Source organism: Desmodus rotundus, chromosome 7 (assembly GCF_022682495.2).
Source record: "Desmodus rotundus isolate HL8 chromosome 7, HLdesRot8A.1, whole genome shotgun sequence".
Taxonomy (NCBI): domain Eukaryota; kingdom Metazoa; phylum Chordata; class Mammalia; order Chiroptera; family Phyllostomidae; genus Desmodus; species Desmodus rotundus.
Genome location: NC_071393.1, coordinates 31,205,114 through 31,224,876, shown reverse-complemented (window position 1 = coordinate 31,224,876; position 19,763 = coordinate 31,205,114). Strand labels below are relative to the sequence as shown.

At 52.8% G+C, this 19,763-nt stretch overlaps 1 protein-coding gene across 3 annotated transcripts in view; it reads left to right on the top strand.

Moving 5' to 3' along the window:
* Positions 1-19,763, top strand: part of GLB1L2 (galactosidase beta 1 like 2) — a 53,890-nt gene that overhangs the window by 30,208 nt on the left and 3,919 nt on the right. For 2 of the 3 annotated variants that reach the window (XM_045192897.3, XM_024557515.4), the window contains 11 exons: positions 843-935; positions 3,717-3,798; positions 9,273-9,343; positions 12,400-12,484; positions 13,753-13,890; positions 14,362-14,442; positions 14,845-14,951; positions 15,544-15,684; positions 15,978-16,049; positions 16,326-16,404; positions 19,509-19,596. In XM_045192897.3, the coding sequence (XP_045048832.2) occupies positions 843-935; positions 3,717-3,798; positions 9,273-9,343; positions 12,400-12,484; positions 13,753-13,890; positions 14,362-14,442; positions 14,845-14,951; positions 15,544-15,684; positions 15,978-16,049; positions 16,326-16,404; positions 19,509-19,596 (1,037 nt within the window). The remainder of the gene's footprint in view (positions 1-842; positions 936-3,716; positions 3,799-9,272; positions 9,344-12,399; positions 12,485-13,752; positions 13,891-14,361; positions 14,443-14,844; positions 14,952-15,543; positions 15,685-15,977; positions 16,050-16,325; positions 16,405-19,508; positions 19,597-19,763) is intronic. The other variant, XM_053928753.1, reaches the window with a different exon arrangement.

The window sequence follows — 19,763 nt, the reverse complement described above, 5'->3', positions numbered from 1 at the left end:
AACAAAAAACCCCACAAGATATATAAGAAATGGAATGTGGCTCATTCAAAGGAACAAAATACAGTCACACCTTGGTGCTTGTTGACTTCAGAACTCATAAACCCTGTACTCTTTGCATTCTGACCTGAAAAATGTTCCTGGGTGCGGCACTTGCTGCCTCTCGACGCACTTGCTAGAACTTGTGTGATTTACGATGCTGCCCCACAAGAGAAAATGTTGCATCACTCGACCCTTGCTCGGCACTCATGGGAACAAGTTAGCAACGAGTACCGAGGTACCGCTGTTAATCTCTAGAAACAGTTTTGAAGAAAAACACACCCTGAGGTTGAAACTTTGGTGGTAACATTTCCTGCTGCAGCCCCAAGTCTGAGGAGACCTCTCCTAGCCCACAGACAGCCCAGAACACCACAAACAAGTTCCATTTTGTTTCTTTGGGCTCTAGGGAGGGAACTGGGAATTGGGATTTGCTTTTCTGACTGTGCTGCACTACACCAGGGAGAGGGGGCAAGGGCAAGCAAAACACCATGCAATTTCATACCATTTTGAATGTCTTTTTCTGGATTGGGCATTTCTTTGTTCAAACATTTGGTTGGCTTCCAGAGCTCCTACAGAGTTGTTTTGGTCAGTGTGCTGTTGTTTAGATGATGCTTCCACAGGGGAACACAGTCCTGGAGCTTCCCACTCTGTGTCTCACTGACCCCACTCTCAATTATACATCAAACCTTTTGAGACTACCTTGCAAATGGGGTGTTTTGCTACTAACTGGTGATAAGTGTGGTGAAAGTAGGCAACACAGTTCCCAGTACAGACTCAGCGTCTGACTGTGTCTCGTGTTTCCCCAGTACAAGCATGGAGGACCCATCATCGCTGTGCAGGTGGAGAACGAATACGGCTCCTACAACAAAGACCCCGCCTACATGCCTTACGTCAAGAAAGTAAGTGCCAGCTTGGCGCGTTTGTTCACAGTCCCCCTTCTAGAATGCAGTGTAGGCTGCAGTGTCACGGCTGCTCTTCTCATACTGCCGCCACATCTCTCAGCACCTTTTGTTAGTGAGGGAGTTCTCCATACTTCATTTCAGTTGGGCTGCCGCTGATTTCCCCTTTGCTGGTTGAGAGTGATTGGGGCTGGCAGTGCCTCCGTGGCCTTGCAGGGTCTGTGATAAAGGAATCAGCTTACCCAAGTGGTGATGGTTAGACACGTCCTCCTGGAGGGACGGCTCTTGTTCCAGCATCAGAAGCATTGCCTGCACGTTGGCTTTGTCTGAGAATTGGAGAAAATCCCTGGGCTGGTGTGGCACTCTGACATCTGATTTCAATGCATGGGTGGGGTGGCAAACCACTGATTTCATATGTAGCTGCTCAGGGCAGGGCAGGGCAGGGCAGGGCTAGAGGAACGAGCGAATATTCAACTATGGTTTCTGTTCCTTAGGAGCTGAGACCTTGAGAAATGCCTTAATGTTTCTAAACCTCCATTTCTTCTTCCGTGGAGTAGAACTAATGAAGTTGTTGGCCTGCCTGAATTGTGCTGCGTGTGAGGTCACGTGGCTCAGCACTGCTCTAGGCAGACCGTGGTCAGTCAGCAAGACTTGGGTAGAATCATCAGCATTGGTTTTGGGGTCCTTAGAAGGCTTGGCCACAGTGTGGGCTGAGAAAATGTTAAGTGGCCTCTGAATCAATCTAGTTAAGACTGCCCTGGCTTTGGCTCTTGGTATCCCAGACAGCATCTCTTTTGCCATCACAGGCAGATTAATTTTCCGTCTGGAAGTACTTCAGTCCCTGCAGACAGGTAGACTGAGGCTTGAGCACATCAGCTTGTAGATTCTCGTTCATTCTTCCCCACCCTTCTTCACGTGTAGAGTGCTGTCAGCGTAGGGAGCAAGGTGGACTCTGGGAAGAGTGACAGTCCTAAAGCTGGAAAGGGAAGTGTTCAGTCCTGGTGGTCAGGTCTAGCCGCTGCCTGATTAGACCACGCCTCCAGCTTCCTCTCTGTGTGTGAACTGGCTGGCAAGATCCCAGCTGGGGTGCAGGATGGGGGAACGCCTCCTGCTTCATGTCTCCGGGTGCTGGGGCATCTCTAGCTGGTGGTTACTGAATTACTGAGCTGCAGAGGAGCAGAGCTGCACTGAGGGCAGGAGAGGAGAGGGCAGCCGCTCAGGGACCTCTCCTGCTCAGCCTGTCTTCCTGGTGCCTGGGAGAGGCATCCCATGTGAGACAGGTGGCAGAGAGAAGCAGCAGCCCAGTCTGTTATCCTGGAGCTCTTGGGAGGGTGCCCTCTTGAGCTGCCGTGCAGGTTTTCCTGGGGCATTGTGGGCATGGGGACACCGTCCGCATAGAGGACTTTGGACAAGTCATCTTCCCTTTCTGAGCTTTACTGTGTCGTGTGCACAGTGGTGACAAGAATGCCTTTCTCTGAGGCTGCCGTGGGAGCCGTGGGATGAATGGCACATGGCCCCGACCTGCACTTCGCAGCTGGCTGGTGCTCAGGGAGCGGTCGCTCAGTGCTCATGGAAGGTCGTGGGTGACTGGCACAGCCGTAAAAGACGGTCGCCATCCACGTTTTCGGCCTCCCAACCCCCATAATGCTGCATGCGTATGGTGGGAACCTAAGCAGAATTTGTGAAATGTCGGTGAGTGACTGACTGGCTGGAAAGTTGCAAGGGAGTGGCTTTTCAGGGTTTGACAAAAATCTCACCTCGCCTAGCAGATTGCACTCCTGCAGCCTCCGTTGTACTGAGAATGAGGCCCCTCTACCCCTTCCCACCAGGATCTGGGATCAGACATGAGCTTTATTCACCCATTGGGTTGTCTGTCTGCCTCCCCTGTTTCCAAGAGGATCAGGCTGAAATAAGCAGTCTCGTACAATGTCTGCAGTGAAAGGATAGGCAGATCCCCCTGGCTGGGCTTTCTGATCCCAAATTGCCTAGAGCCCAGGCCAGAGCGTTTGAAGGCAGACAGACTCCAGGTTCAGTCTGCACTTGCTCATCAGCTCTGAGCCCATGGCACTTTGTCTGACTTCTCTGAGGCCGCACCTGTGCCATTCAGAGCTGGTGGTGAGGACTGCTGGGGGCAGTCTGTATAGGGAAAGTGCTTGGCAGAAGGCCCTGATGCTGTGAAGGCTTCACAGTGTTAGTGGGTATTTCAAGCAAAAAATGGTTATTGCCCCTAAGCACAGTGGGTGTTCCTTCCACTTCTTCATCATTCGATTTATAACCTTCAGAGAACGCCTACCATTCTACTGGGCATGTGCGGTGCACCACGGGCACATGGCTGTGGTGTGGTGGTGACCACGGCCCTCAGTGCCGGGCAGGCAGAAGGGACGGGCTGCTTGCTTCTGGTGAGGGCAAAGGAGGGGATTGGCTGTCCCTGAGGCCTCACGCACTCTTGGGTCCCTGTGGTCTCTTGCCAGGTGACAGTATGGCAGCTGGCCTTGCTAAGCTGTCCTCTGGGTGGTCTTGCCTAGGAACAGCACAGCAGCCAGACAAGGCACCTTGCCAGAGCTGGACAGCCCTGCCACTGAGTGGCTGGACCTCCTGCAGACGGGAGCTTTGTCGAACATGGCGCACACAGACAGGGTAGATTTCTCTGTTTTTGGCAGAGAAATAAAGGCTGCATTTGAATTTCTTCCTCTTTCTCAAACTGCTGCCTCATTTGCAGCTGTGAGCCCACGGGAGCTCCAAGGAATAATGGGCTTTGACAACTCTCATTTCCCCCCACAGGCCTTGGAGGACCGAGGGATTGTGGAGCTGCTCTTGACCTCAGACAACAAGGATGGTCTGAGCAAGGGGATCATCAACGGAGGTACCTGCATGGAGGTGGGGCAGGCAGCGCTTAGGCCTGGCTGCGCATGCTCCCCTGACAGCCTGGCCACCTGCGGAGTTGCTCTGAGGCCTGTCCTTCTCCCTTCAGCATGGCGCTGGGCCCGAAGCTCTGGGCCTGCAAGGGCTCCGTGTCGGAGATGGACTTGCTGTGGCCGGCCCTGTAGTTAGTCTTCCTTTCCTGCTTTCACTCGACGCTGGCTGTGCTCTGCAGACTGCGAGACCAGGGAATGTGAGCTGGGCATCTGAGGTCTCTGAACTCCCCCAAAGAGGGCCGTGCAGATCTGGACGTGCTGTGAGGATGGCCTCCTCCAGTTCTGCTAAAATTAGAGAGATGACCAAGCCCTCTGAGGGTCTGAGCAGCCAGCGCAGGGACTGCAGTTGGCTGGCGGGGAGGAAGCTGTGGATGAGCTTGCTGGGGACCCCCACCAGCACTGGCCTCTCCTCTACCTCTCCTGTTCCTGCAAATGTGCTTGCTGTCCAGCACTTGCCCAGGGAGTCCTCCTTTCACCCCTCAAGGGCTCACTCAGCACCTCTGCCTGAGGCCCTGGGTCATCAGCTTTTCTCTGTTGGATTGTCCCCACTGCATCTAAACATGCTGTTATTTCTCTCTTCTATGGAAAAATCTCTCCACTCATTTTCTTGCCCAGGCTCCCCTTTCAGCAACTCTCCCCATGCGCACACTCACCGGCCCCTCACCCCTCTCCTCGGATCTCTCTTAGAGCCTGGAGGAGGAGCACATTCTACCTCCCCATGTCCACGTGATACATTTAACTGGTTAGTCCCTGCCGCCTCTCACCCATCTGATTTTATTTGTGAGCGACCATCCTTCCCTTCCCCTTGAATCTGTCTTCTCGTTTGGCCTCCAGGACACCATTTCCCTGTTTTTCTCCGACCTCATGGGCAGCTCCTTCTTGGTATTTTATCCTGGTTGTCCTCTCTCCCTGAGCTAAAATGTTCAAGTTCTTTGTGGCCCACTCCTTGGAATGAGCCCTCTATCTGGTGACATCTGGCAATGCCATCCAGGTAGCTTTAAGTGCCATCTCTGTGTGGTAACAAAGCTTTTCCTAAACTCCTGGGCTTGCCCTGGGAGGCTGCCAGTCATGGGGACCATCGGGGACCATCAGGGACCTGAACCTGCCCATTTCTACCTAGAACGTGCCCCTCCGGTTCTCAGGAAATTGCAGCTCCATTTTCCCCACTTGCACAGTCCCCAGTCCTCGTAGTCACTCTTGGCCCTTCTCCTCTCACATGCCAGACACACAGCCACCAGCAAACCCTTTTTATCTTCAGCTTTAGCTTCACAGTTCTCCTGGAATTCAAGTAAGTTCTACCACCTCAACCATGACCATCATCTTTCATCTGTGTTATTGCAACATCATTGGAACCAATCTCCCTTTTCCCCCCACTGTTGACTCCCTTAAACTTTGTCTCAACATAGCAGCCTTTGAAAATGTCATTCAGATTGCCCCACCCCCGCCTGAACTCCAGGTGTACCCTGATTCTGAGAGTGACCTAGAAGGGCCTCCCGCACGGCCTCTGCTTCTCGGCGGCCAGCCGTCTCCTGCCTGTCCCTGACCTGCCCTGCTCCTCCCTGCTGGCCTCCCTGCTGCCCTCCCTGCTAGCCTCCCTGCTGTTCTGCAGGCAGGCTGGACGCCCCACCTCTGCCAGGTGTGCAGGGCATGGTCGCTCCATTTCCTCCCAACTTCCCTGGGGTCACCTCAGAGTGAGGCTGCCTTTGAGCACCATTCGAACTTGCAGCTCATCCTTGGGCTCTGCTTGGGTATATTTTACCTTCTGACATTCTGGGAAGTTTCTTTTTGTGACTTACCTGTTTCACCACAGCAGTAAGCTGTGTGGAGTCTGGCTGCTCCTGTGCCTGGACAGGCCACGGCCGGCCCTCCCGGCAGGACCTGGACGCTGCACTGGTCTCAGCCGCTGCACACGCACACTTCACTGTGCCTCTGTGTGGCCCTGCACTGTCTTGAACACTTGAAGAGGGGCACGCATCTCTGTAGCCCTAGGCTCAGCGCCCAGTGTGCGGCGGGCACTCAGGGAGTGACTGCTGGATGAATGGGTGGGAGAAAGCTCTGATTCCCAGGTAGGTGAGTTCAAGCACCCAGACCCTGTCTCCTGATGAGGCCCAGACGCTGTTCCTGTTGTTTCCACATGGTGGTGCTGTCTCCCTGCAGCTGCTTTCAAAGCCTCCAGATCCCAGGGATCTGATCGGCCAGGGGTATGGTCGGTTGGGTGAGCTGTGACTGGCGCAGGTAGGGAGGCAGGGCTCTCTGAGGCTGCTGCAGGTGTTCAGTGTGCTGGTGCCCTGCAAAGGAAAGCCTGTGTGGGAGCCGGGAGCCATCATGCACCCCCTGCCCCTCCCGGCTCCAGGAACACTGCCTGCTGTCTGCTGCTTCTGCTGCCGCCTGAGATGCTATATTTTTCAATTAATTAAAAACGGAATTATAGTTACATGTTCACAAGGCATAAAAGTCAAATCAGTCCTGGCTGGTGTGGCTCAGTGGACTGAGTGCCTGCCTGTGAACCAAAGGGTCCCTGGTTGGATTCCCAGTCAGGGGATGTGCCTGGGTTGCAGGCTGGGTCCCCAGTAGGGGGCGTATGAGAGGCAACCACACATCCATGTTTCTCTCCCTCTCTTTCTCCCTTCCCCTCTCTAAAATAAATAAGTAAAATCTTTTTAAAAAGTCAAATCATAGAAATGCTTATCAAGAAATACTGTGCAGACGCCCTGCCCCCACTCGTCAAAAATGACCATTTTGAACTCTTTCACTTTTCTCCTGGCATTTCCCTTGATGATTCCAAATAATGTGCCTGTAGAACTCTGCGTTTATGGGCTTAAAAGGCTACCTACTGACTGCGTGTTCTGGCTGAGGTTCTGGTTCTCCTGGCCACTCGCCCACCCCGTGTAGCCACCTCCCAGTGTCTGCTGCTGTCGATGGTCAGCGCATGACCGACAGGTGATGTCCTCTATGGGCCTGGCGGTGTGTCTGTTTGTTAGTCTGTGCCATGCATGTGAATTGACCCACTTCATGTGCTCAGTTGTCACTCAATGTAATTATCCCCTTTATTTTTCTTTTCAATTCTCTTTTCCTTCTACCTCCCGCTTTCTCTTAAACGCGTTACCAACATCTTCTGCATGTCGATCATGGGGGGTTTTCGAATCCGGTATGTGTCAGATTCTGCATGGCGTCTTAGGGCACTGTCGGTGACCTCGCTGTCCCTGGCCTTCACGGGCCTGCTGCACGGTCACCGAGGTGTCCCTGTTGGAGCCGTGTCCCAGAACTTCGAGGGCACGACTACGTTATCTTCTAGCACCCACTGTTGCTGCCACTGAAGAACAAGGGCATTCTGGGTCGCGATCATCTTACATGCTCTGTTTTTCCCTCTGCTGTTTCTGGGGAATTTGAGAATGTGCTTTTATCCTTGATGGTCTGGGTTTCATGGTGCTGTTCTTGGACGTGAGACATGTTCCTTTTCGTGGCAGTACTGTGGCCACTGGGGTTGGAATGCTGATGGTCCCCAATGTGGGGCATTCGGTTGCTGCCTTTCTCATATGTGCCTTCCCCTCCTTTTTCTGATCTTTGGTTGTTTCTGTATTTTGTGATTGGGCTCTCATAGTGACTCTAAGTTGCTTATCTTTTTGCCTTTTTATTTCTTTGCCCATTTATTCTATTTTCTGGGTGACTTCCTCAGCTTTTGATCTTCCAGTCCTGTCACTTCCTGGGTCTTGTCTTTCTGGAGTATATTTCTTTTCCTGTGGCATACTTTTTAAATGGGTACTTCTTTCTTCTTTCTCTCTGAAGATATTTTACTTTCTTTTTTTTTTTAACATCCACCTGTTCTGCTCCAATCTTCCATGTGAGGGCATTTACTCAATTGCCTGGCTCTGGACTGAGCAGTTTCAGGAAGAGGCACTAACCTGCCACTTGGGAACTGGGTACTCAGAGAGGCTGGGGACAGGTGTGCTGCTCTGTGGGGTGACCGGGCCATGGGGGGCTCTTAAAGAGGCAAACCCAAACGTCAGTGTCTGGAGAGCTTGTCTCAGCTCTGTTAAATGTCTCCAGACAAGACTCCTTTGCTGTACTGCTGGAGATATTCTGGAAGCAAGTGGGAGGGATGGGCAGGACGCCCCTTGCAGATTGTCCTCATTCCCTCATCTCATCTCTCACCCACCTCTGCTGTGCCCAGTCTCTCCCAGCCTGGAGAAATCCGCCTCCCTGAGGGACAGCCACCGGTGGGGATAGGGGCTTGAGGAATGCTCGAGCAGGGGGTAGGGTGTTGTTCCCCACCCAGGGCCTGGGCTGTGAGGTGATGAGCCTGTCGTGACTCCTACTTTCCTAGGCCACTTACCAACCCTCCCGCTTTTCCAGTCTCCCAAGATTTTCTTGAAGCCATCTCTGCTGTATCTCTTCTCCAGCCCTTGTTCCTCATGGCCTTCTGCCTTTTCATTCCTTTATTTTTATTTTAGTGCAGTCTCGGGAGAGGTAGGGATAGATGCTGTGTTCAGTTAGCCGTGCTACTCCTGCTGATGTGAGATTTCAGCTCGGTCAGTTTCAGACCGGCATCTGTCTTCGGAAGTTTCCACTTCAGGTGGGGAGGGGCCTCACGTAGGGTCTTGCCCAAAGGGTTTCTGGGGACAGTGACATCACAAGACAATGGATGAGTGTCACATGAGCCTGGAGGTGTAGCTCTGCTCTGCTGCTCACCAGTTGTGTGACGTTGAGGCAAATTACTCAACCTCAGGAGCCTCGCTATTGTTTTTAATCACTGGTAGTCAGGAGCTCGTGTTGGACAGGACAGTGTGAAGGTGCCCAGCTGGCCAGGCCTTTGCAGGACCGCTGGGCCTCAGGCGATGACCAGTGCGTGTGAGGTCCACACCTGGAGGGCAGAGCAGTCAGGGAGCCTCAGAGCCGAGTTCCACCACTGGGGTGGGCCTGGATCCAAGGTCATAGGCCAAATGCAGCACATCTTTCTCAGGCATACCTTTCCCGGGCAGAGAGCCATTTAAAATATTAATTTAAATATAAATAACACATTATTGGGTAGAATAGAAAATTAACTTTCCTCAAAGAAAGAAAAGGAGAATATTTAAGTCATTACTCTGTACTAGATGCTCGAGGTGCAAAGTAAAGATTGGACTCTAGTCTCCTACAGAAGAGTCATTAACAGAAGCGCACATTCTGGTTGTAAAAACTGCATTAATCAAGAACACATGCTTAGTGGGGGACGGCCCTGCACGGCTGTGCCAGCGGTGCAGCTGTCGAGATGAACAAGATAAATCTGACATCAGAGGAACTCCGCTCTAATTGGAGGTGGGAAAGAATGTCAAGATTAGTTAATTTACATTGCTGGTGAATTAAGAAAGGTCTGGGGTAATTCAGAACGTCTTCCTGGCTTTCAGACAATGGTTGGTCTCTCTTTTCTTCTTCCCGTTCACAGTGCTGGCCACCATCAACTTACAGTCGCAGCACGAGCTGCAGTCGCTGAGCACCTTTCTCTCACGTGTCCAGGTAGGTCAGGCGCAGGGGAGCTGTCTGCCCTGTGCGGCGTGAGGGTGGGAATTCTGAGGAAGAGTTAAGCTGAGACTCTCTGTCGGGAAGCCTGCTGTCCTTTGGAGAGTCTGCGCTGGTGCTCAGTGGCCCCTCGTGGGCAGAGGGGCTCTGGGCTCTCAGCCTTCAGCTCACAGCCCTCATTCCGCACCACATAGAATAGCCATGCCCCAGGCGGGGGGTGAGGGGCAGGGAGGGCAGTGTGGAAACTGCTCGGAGCTGTTGCTGTGTGGGCTGATGCTTGAATGTGGTTTCTACCTCTTGAGACAGGGGGTCATTTTTGGAGCTCTAGGCTTGGTGTGCTAACAGAGGCCTCTTGACTAGAATTTTGTAGATTCAACTAGGTCCAGACTGCTCAGATTGGGCCCTGGGACTGGGGCAGGGGGACACCTCCCTGCCCTGTACTGTAAACGTATGACCTTAACGTGTAAGGCCCCTGTGGGCCTAGAAAGAGTATGGTTGCCCACAAGGCACAAAGCCTGGTCCATTCCAGGTGCGAAGGAGAGAGAGAGTTTCTGGATATATCTCACCATCCATCAGATGGATGGGAATTTGCAGTGAAATCCTATTCTGATGGATTTCTCTTCTCTTGACGGTGTGTTTCTCTCCTGAGGGTTTAGCTGTGATGTGGCCATGGCATCTGGGGCCCATTCACAGCTCTGAGGCCTCACGTGTCACCGAATGTTACTGAAGGTGTGACTGACCCCCACTGCCACCTCTGTTGGATGAACGCACGCTCCCTGGGCCTAGAGCAGAGCTGTCCATGTTCCCTGTGAACAGATGCCGTGTGGAGGTGCTGGGGTGGCTTTTCCTCCCACTGTGTGTTTTTAGAGCAGAGTTAGGACCTAAGGCACAGCTGTATGAAGTCACCTTGGCAGTGTGAAGTCATGTAGGATGAGGGTCACGCGTATGTACAATGCAGTGACTACTGCAGTTTACAGGGACCAGCAGAATGGATGGGGAAGCTGCCGTGGACGAGGTGGGGCAGGCAGACTTTGTTAGGCAGATCAGGGAAGGCAATGGATGCTGGTGGGCCATGTGCAGCCCCTTCTCCTGTCCTGCTTCCTGCACTGGCTCTGGCACGCCCACTCTACCCTGGGGGTCGCTCAGCCCATTCCACTGCCGGGACTAGGATGACGAGCTGCAACCTGCTTGGGAGACATATCAAACAATTGCCTAGGGACCGTGTAGGGTCGTACCTACCTGACTTCTGTCCAGGGACAGCCCAGGAAGCTGCAAGCTGCCCACCACCCACGAGGTGTGCCTCTTCTTCCAGGAAGCAGGGATAATTAATGGCAGCACCCACTCACGGGGCTGTTCGGGGGTCACATGAGGTCACATGTGGAAAGTGCCCAGGCAGCAGTGCCTCACATTGACACCTTCCTAGTTACCCTGGAGCATCGGCCTCACCCAAGGCCCCCTGGCTGGGCATCCTATTGACAGAGCGGCTCTGCTCAAGGCCTTCTGTCTGAGGTTCAGACATGTCCATTCCCCTATACAAAGGGGATGTGGCTGCTGCCTTAGGTTAAAGGCTTCCTTGAATGGTCCAACAGAACAGGCCTCGCTCTGCTTCCCTTTGAGCGCCGGGCAGCACCTTGCTGGTCCTTCACATCGATGTTCAGCGATGAAGATGATAAAGGCGAATGTTTCCTGAGCACTTCCTGATGTCAGGTGCTGTGTGCCAAGGGCTTCATGCACATTATTTCATTTAGTTTTCCCAGCACCCATGGCAGCAGGCTACCACCATCGCGTTCCACAGTTACAGAGACAGCCTTGTGGAGCAGCTAAAAGACGCGGTCATAAGCAGCAGGTGAAGGTGCACACAGTCTGAGCGAGTGCGCAGCTCCAGGTGGAACCACAGTGCTCAGCGCAGTGGCGGGGCCATGGCTGAACACCCCCACCCTGGCACCGGCACCCGCAAGTCAAAGAGTCTCCCTACCCCGACCTGCGGGACTTAGAGTCTACATTTCCTTTCCAGTGACCTGAACTTCCTGTCATATGTCCCCTTTTCCTTTTTGGAGGCAGACAGCTGTAAAGAAAACCAAACCACCAGTCTTGCCAAAAAAAAAAAAAATCTTTGCTCTACTTTGGCCTTTCCCCTGGCACGGTTGGTGTGGTCTACTCAATGGTCCATAAATCTGCCCCATGGCGTTGGCTCAGATTTTGTTTCTTTGCATTCAGTTGCATCTTAATGTATTGCTGTCACTAACAGAGAAGGTGCGTGACGAATGAGGAAGGCTCTCGTGTGGATCCTGAAGTGCCAGCGAATCCTCCTTACCCTCTGCCTCCCACCCCAGGAGGTGCTCTGGTGCTTCAGCAAGCAAGGCACAGTACAGCAGGATCCTGGGAACAAAGTCTGCAGCCCTGGGCAGTCCTGTGCTGAAGTTGGTATCCCAGCCAAGCTCTGGGGCCAGGCACGGCTGCAGAGCCTGCTCTGTGAATAGCTGCACTGCAGCACCCTGCTCTTCGACTCCGGTTTTGTAAACTGCTGTTGAAACTAAACTGGACCTTGAAGAGGGGCTCACTCTGCAGCTCTCGGGCTCTTCCAGCCACTCTTCCAGCTAAAAGGGAGACGCCAGAGGGTCCTGTATCCACAATAAGCCACTCAGAAGTGGTTACCCAGAGAGACCATTCTTCCTTCCTGGAAGAGGATAGGCAAAGCTTGGCTTGATCCAGAAAGCAAATCATGTAGGAAAAGACTCCCAAGGCAGGTGCTGAACTCTGAGGAAGACTTGCTTTTGGACAGACGCCCCCGCTTTCTTACCAGCACTGTATGCAGCAGGGTCTGCTGCATGTGCCACCTTCGGGAGCACATTCCACTGCCCACCTGCCCTGTGGAGGCCACACATGGAGGCTCAGCTGGCGCAGGTGCATTCGTCCTCACCTGTGCTCTGCTTTCAGTGGCCTCCAAGGCCAGGGGAAGAACTGGAGGACATAGGGGCTGGCTTTCGCCTCCAGGAAGGGCTCCTTCCATCTGCCTCTTTTGACCAGCTAACTTCTAATTTTGTGGTGCCCAGGGGGTTCAGCCCAAGATGGTCATGGAGTACTGGACAGGGTGGTTTGACTCCTGGGGAGGTCCGCACAACATCCTGGATTCTTCTGGTAAGTGCTTTGCGCTACCTGTATCCACCATGCGTGCTGCCCTAAGAAGCAGGAGTGAGTCCCACATTACCTGCTAATTGATTCTGGGCCTATTTGCATGTCATAGTCTGCTTTTGTATTCCAGGATCACTTGTCTTGACATTTGAGTGATCAGTAGGACTTTCAGCGTTGATTTATGATGTGTTTGTAATTAGATCAGTAACACATGCTGATTGCAAACATCCAGCAAATATAGAAACTGTCTAAGAAGAAATAAAGATCCGAGAACCCAGAGAAACCATTGCGATGTGCGCTGTCCAGGCAGTTCTCCCTCTGTGTCCGTCTGCAGCCTGTGCGCGCTCCCAGACAGAGAGACGGACAAAATGCTGATATATCTGTCCTTTGTGCAGAGCACAGGTGGACAGCTTTTCTCTACTATTACATATAAATTCCATCACTGTTTCAAAGAATGCAAAGAAGCCCGTGGAATCTGGCTTCTAAATCAGCGTATTTACCCCACCCCTGTGGATGAACGTGAGGTGGTTTCCCGTGTATTCTGTTAACGGAACGGCATTTCAGTGAGCATTCTTGAACATCCAGTTTTGCACACCTGGCATATTTCTCCCCGTGAGAATTTCCTAGCGATACAATTGATACATGAATGCAGTTTTGATATATACTTACTAAACTGCTTTCCAGAAAGATTGCAGCAATTCTTAACTCTCCATTACTGAAAAGAGTAACTGTTTCCCAATATTTATCAATACTGGATGTTAAAATAATCTTTAATATTTGCTGTCTGATAGGTCATTGTTATTTTGCACTTCTTCGACCAATACTGTTTATATATATATCACTTACCTTTCTCCTTTGATTCCACCTCTTCGTGTCATTGGTTGGTCCTCTGATACAGGTAGGACTGGGCAGGTGGTCAGCACTACATCTCTAATGTGAATCCTGTCTTTCTATATGTTAGTAATTGGGAGTAACATTGAGAAACATGCCAAGTGGAGGCGGAGGGCTGCCCAGGGCAGCAGGTTGTCCAAGTTGTAGTCAGTGGAGGCTTGGCTGTGATTTTAAAAACACTGGAAGACCCAGGCTCTTGGGGTGGGGATTCCAGCGGTTTCTCCTCCTCCTCCTGTGATTGGGGTTTTAGTGAAAGCTGAAGGACAGAGCCACGGAGCTGACCTGGAGGAGGAACTGGGGAAGGAGAGAGTGCCCCAGGGACTTGGGGCTCGTCTCAAACTCTGACTCACTCTGCGCACCCCCTCTCCTGCCTCTTCCTGCAGATGTTTTAAAAACAGTGTCTGCCATCATCAATGCTGGCTCTTCCATCAACCTCTACATGTTCCATGGAGGCACCAACTTTGGTTTCATAAATGGTGCCATGCACTTTCATGAATATAAGTCTGACGTCACCAGCTATGGCAAGTGCTCCCCAATTCTGACCCTCCCTGCAACACCCCAACATTTGTGTGTCTGGATTTTTATGCGGGTCCTCAGGGACAGCTCTGGAACCTTGAGTGTCCTTTGCTCTGGAGTACTGGGGAAGGGGGAGGTTTGCTCTGGGATTCGGAGCAGGCCGACATGCTCGCAAGCCTCTGGAAACCACTTCCGGCAGGTGGGAAGGTCGTTAGGTAAGAGCAGCTGATTCTTCCCACCCAGGCCCTTCCCCAGAAGGCTGGAAAGACACCTGCCATGGTCACAGGCAGTTTTGGTGGCATTTTATAGTATTTAGTGTTTATAGTCTTTTCACTGATGTCCCATACCAGAGGCATTTTACCTCCCAGGTTGCTGGGATAGGGACCACACTGCCCGACCCCAGCTTATGCCTTCTCTTTCTGCTGCCACAGACACTGGCTCAGGGTGGCCAGTGACAGTGCCCCCGTGTCTTGCAGACTATGATGCAGTGCTGACTGAAGCTGGGGATTACACAGCCAAGTACACCAAGCTCCGAGAACTATTTGGCTCCATCTCAGGTACCTGCCGAACAACAGGCTCAACACCAGCTTGAGCCCTTGCTTTTACTCGAAGGCCCCCCACAGAGTTACCTCTTCAGGACCCCGCTTCACTCCCAGTGGATCCCTGTGCTGGAAAAGCCTTGAGACAGGCCAGTTTGAGAGACTGTTTTCATCATGGTTTGTGTCTTGCCTAGTTTGCCTTTTTTTAGGTGTTAAGACTGCCGAGGACTGGAGAAAGCCCCCGTGCTCTCCCTGGTGTTGCTGGCCCAGTGGGGTCCCAGCCCATCTGAGGGCGGGTCTGCTTCCCTGTTGGCTCCAGGATTAAGAAGCATATGGGCTGTGGGTAGGAGCCAGGGTTGGGGGCTGGAGGAGGCAGTGACTGTTTGTCCTTTCGGGATGGCCCCCTTGTCTGTGTTGTAGGTGGCCCTCTTCCTGCCCCACCTGAGCTTCTTCCTAAGACTGTGTATGAGCCACTGACGCCAGCTCTCTACCTGTCTCTGTGGGATGCCCTGCAGGTCCTGGGGGAGGTGAGTGCTGCCAGCAGGGGAGCCAGGCCAGGAAGGCCTCCCAACAGCTGTCCTGCAGGAAGGGAAAACCAGCTCTTGATAACTTCGAGGCCCTCTCTCCAGCTTTAGAACTCAGAGTAAAGAGAACAACCTCTGCTAGAATAGGAAGTGGGAATGAACAAAAAGAACTTGAAGAAGGACTGGGTAACACAATACGGATTCTGTTTCTGCAGCCTCAGTGGGCACACAGGAAGGTGCAGAGGTGGGAAGTCAGCCCCCCTTCTCTGAGAAGAGGGTGTATCTCTTGTAGCAGATGCAGAAGATTCGGTGAGCCCAAATGATGGCCACAGGATGTCAGGGCTTTATCTGTTATTTTTACATCTTCCTCTTTCATAGTCCCCTTCCCTGCGACTCTGGGGAGCCATGAGAAATCAAAATAGATAGAGACGTTAGAGGCCTCTGTCCTGCCACAGCCCTGTGGGGCACTAGTCCTGGCGGTGGGGTTTGGGGGGTGTCTGCCACCCTGCGCTCCCACAGAAGGACCAAGATGAGGTTGCCATCTTTTCCCTCCTTGACCTAGCCCTGTGCCTCCTGCTGTCTTTTCTCGATACAGCCAACCAAGTCTGAGAAGCCCATCAACATGGAGAACCTGCCAATAAATAATGGAAGTGGCCAATCCTTTGGGTACACTCTGTATGAGACAACCATTGACGCATCTGGTGTCCTCAGTGGTCTTGTGCGTGACCGGGGACAGGTAGGGGGGTCTCCTCTGAATTCCCATGGCCTTGCAGTGATCAAACCTTACAACATACCCTGACTCTCCCTCTGCTTAGCACTCACGTGCGCAGCTGTTACTGGTGTGTAGAGATGGGCCCTCACAGTCCCCCCGTGTGGTCCTTGCCAGCTATGGTCCTGGGCACTCATTTCCCTTCTGTGCCTGCCCCGCTCCTCCACAGTGCACGCGGGTGCCCTCTTCCTTTGCTTAGCAGAATTTCCGCTTACTCCTCCCTCCTGTCGACCCATGGGTGCTTTCTGTCTGTCTGGCAGGTGTTTGTGAACACAGTGTCTGTTGGATTCCTGGACTATGAAAGGAAGAAAATTGTTATCCCCTTGATCCAGGTTTGTTTCTTGGGGAGCTGGACAGGGTTTAGCACCAGCCACTTCCTGAACAGCTTTGGCAGGAGTCAAGGAGGAAGACCTAGAACACAGGAGGCACCTCATCCAGAGCTGGGCGTGGAGAGTGGGGCAGAGCTTTGCTTTCTGACCACCAGGGACGCTTTCACTGCCAGCCTCGGTGCTTAGGGAGGGACTGCAGTCCCGATGAGAAACTCCCAGGAGGGGTGGCCTTAGGGCTGAGCGCTCAGGCAGTCGTCATCCACCCCTGTGTCCTGGCAGGGTTACACCGTGCTGAGGATCTTGGTGGAGAATCGTGGGCGAGTCAACTACGGGGATACTATCGATGACCAGCGCAAAGGTGGGTCACAGCACATGCTGAGAGAAGAGCTGCTGACACTCAGCATATGCCTGGCTAACCTTTCTCCATCCCAGCTCCTCAGCAGGCCCCAGGGCTGATTGCAGAGAGGGCGTCAGGGAGACTAAGGGAGGGGGTCAGGGAGACCAGTGCAGGGAGGGGTCAGGGAGACCAGTACAGGGAGGGGGTCAGGGAGACCAGCCCAGGGATGGGGTCAGGGAGACCAAGGGAGGGGGTCAGGGAGACTAGTGCAGGGAGAGGGTCAGGGAGACCAACTCAGGGAGAGGGTCAGGGAGACCAGTGCAGGGAGGGGTCAGGGAGAGGGTCAGGGAGACCAGTGCAGGGAGGGGGTCAGGGAGACCAAGGGAGGGGGTCAGGGAGACTAGTGCAGGGAGAGGGTCAGGGAGACCAGTGCAGGGATGGAGTCAGGGAGACCAGTGCAGGGAGAGGGTCAGGGAGACCAACTCAGGGAGAGGGTCAGGGAGACCAGCTCAGGGAGGGGTCAGGGCGACCAGTGCAGGGAGGGGTCAGGGAGACCAGTGCAGGGACAGGGGTCAGGAGGGCCCACTAGAGGGAGGTGGATGTCAGTCAAAAGGCCCACCTGGTCTAGCTCTTTCCCCATCAGCGCCCCCTGTGTGTGCTGTCCACGTGCCTGTGGTGGGTGCCCAGTAAGTGAGGAGGGGCCTCTCCGGGTCTCCCTGGGCTTTAGTCTACTCTAGCTGGGCAGTCTGTGTGGTCGGCAGGGTGGGGGAGCATGGATGCCAAGCAAGGCAATGCCCAGAAATCTAAAAAAGGGCATAAGACCCCGACCATTTTGGGTCCCTACGATGAATTTCTTTTCTCGATCCCCCTAGGAAAGCCACTGCTGGTCTCATTCCAGTGGGGAGGGGAGTGCAGGGTACAGAGCAAGCAGATCCCCTGGGTCTTGCCCCTCTGGGAATGTTTGACTAATTCATTTTATTTCTCCTGGCTTTCTAGACTTTTTCTGCTTAAATTCGCCTCTTCCTTCTTATCCATTAAAATGCTGGTTTTTCGCATACCGTATTTTGCCATGCGTAAAGTGCACCCACGTTTTGGGCCCAAACTCTGAGGAAAAAAATCTTTCATTTCAATTAATTTATTTATATTCAGAAACAAAACTGATTATGATATTCCAGGGTATTATTTTGCATATGGATATCGTTATTGCTTTCTAAAGTTACACTTTTAACGCATAAGCATAAATAAAAGAAATAAAATCATTTGTATTGATACATAATTAGTACTACCCAAGGACAATGCTCATCCTTATTTTTTCATCAAACATTTGGGCACAGAAATACACATTATACACAGCAAAATATGGGTAAGCTACGAAGTAAGAACCCAGACAACGTGAATGCTCCTGTGGTGAGGGACATTGGTGACTTCCCGGCCCTTTGCGCATGTCTGCCTGAAATGAGGAAACTTGGGTGCCTCCTGCCTGCCTGGGCAGCCAGGGGATGCAGCCGTCGGGGGCCTCCTGGGTCCTGGGGAGCAGCCCTCCCTGGGAGGGCCTCGGAGTAGCTTCCGTCATGCCCAGCTGGCCTCCCTCTTCCCTAGTCAGTCCCCCACATCCCTCTCCAGGTCTCAGCTGCTACTCCACAGGGGTACCTCCACAGGCTGGTCTTCACTGACTGTGTGGGAGGGGACTGCCCGTCTGACTCTGTCCCAGTCTTGGCCTCCCCAGGCCCTGGACTCTCACTATGGAGTCCCATCCTCTGGAACAGGTCGGTGTTATAAGGCACAGACCTCCACCCCAGAAACGTGTGTCCCCCCGCCTTCCACACCTGCACCTGCAGTTTCAGGCAGTCTGCTGGCCCCGGGAAGGCTGTTTCCATTCCCCAGCGTTTCTAAATTCCCATGCTAGCAACTCAGCTGCTCCATGGTCGAGTGGCCCCTGGGGCTGCTCTGGAGCCCACGGAGCCGACCCCTCCCCACGGCACTAATTCACCGCAGTTTGAGTGTGTGCAGCTCCCCAGCCCTGGACACCCAAGTCATACCACCATCTGTTCACAACTGAAATGCTTAAAAATGTATCTTTAATTCCAGGTCACACAGATTTCTGGCAGGAGTTTTAGGTCTGTTTAGTGTGGGACCCCACAAAACCGACCTTGAAGCTAGGCTAGAAGTGCCGTGACCCTTTGGTCATGTGCCCCTCTGGCCTCATCTTATTGTCTTGGAATATTCAGACCCCCAAAGGGAGCGTCCCCTCAGAAGGAGGCTGGATGCTGTTCTTGCCCTTGACATGCTCAGCACATCCTTGCCCTCCATGTGTTCTTCTGTGCAAACCCTAGGGCCTGGCACGTGGTATGGTGTTGCTCATTCTCATCCCTTTGTGATTTATGGGAGTGGTTTTATGCCATGTGACTCACTCCTAAGGGAAGTGAACTTCAGGGAGAATTGATGTGGATCCTGGCCAGCAGTATCCTGTGTTGTGGCAGCAATAAACGAATACACATGGGCTACAGAAATCCTGTGGAGAAAAAGGGACAGCCTGGCCACTCTCTAAGTGAGAGAGGGCGTGAGGGCTAGAGAGAGCCCCTGAGAGAGCCAGCCTGACTCCTGCCTGGACAGGCTTTTATTGCTTTTCTGGGCACTTTACATGGAGGATGGTCCTCATTTACTATGCACAGGTTCACTGTAGGTGATCACCTTTTTACAGACAACCAAGGACACAATGCTGCTAATTACTTCAAAGAGAAGGATGTTACAGCTCAAGGGGGAAAGTGGTTGAACTGGTTACACTCCATACTTGGTAGGTTTAGCACACACTTTAGAAAGTCCAAGATACTCAGTAAACATTTGCTGCCTCAATCCAGGGTGAGGGAGTTTTAGCAAAAGCAAGTCTCATAGCAGCCTAGGTACAATGCAGGCCTGATTCCCCACGGGAGAACCTGTCCATGGGCATGGGTCCTGCCTGCTGAACCTTGCACCCACTGGCTTTTCCAAGTGGGAGCTGGGCTACATTTCCCACGTGTGGAACAGTTCCCTATAGAGAATCCTCTCTTGAACTTCTTAGGAATTCTCCATTTGTGTTGCCCCCTGACCTTTGGCCTTGCTCAGGTTTCCTTGCCTCTTCCCCACAGGTTTAATTGGGAATATCTATCTGAATAATTCTCCCCTGAGAAACTTTAGAATCTACAGCCTGGACATGAAAAAGAACTTCTTTCAAAGGTGGGTCCCCTCCAGGGCCCTGTGTGAACCCCTAGATCACCTGCAGAGAGAGTCAGAGAGGCCCTGAGAGGCTCCGGCCTGGCCCCCCTCTTGCTCATTTGTGTGTCTATGTGTGCACAGCGGGCCCACAGCACTGGCCATGCTGAAGCCCAGGGGGTTTCCAGGCA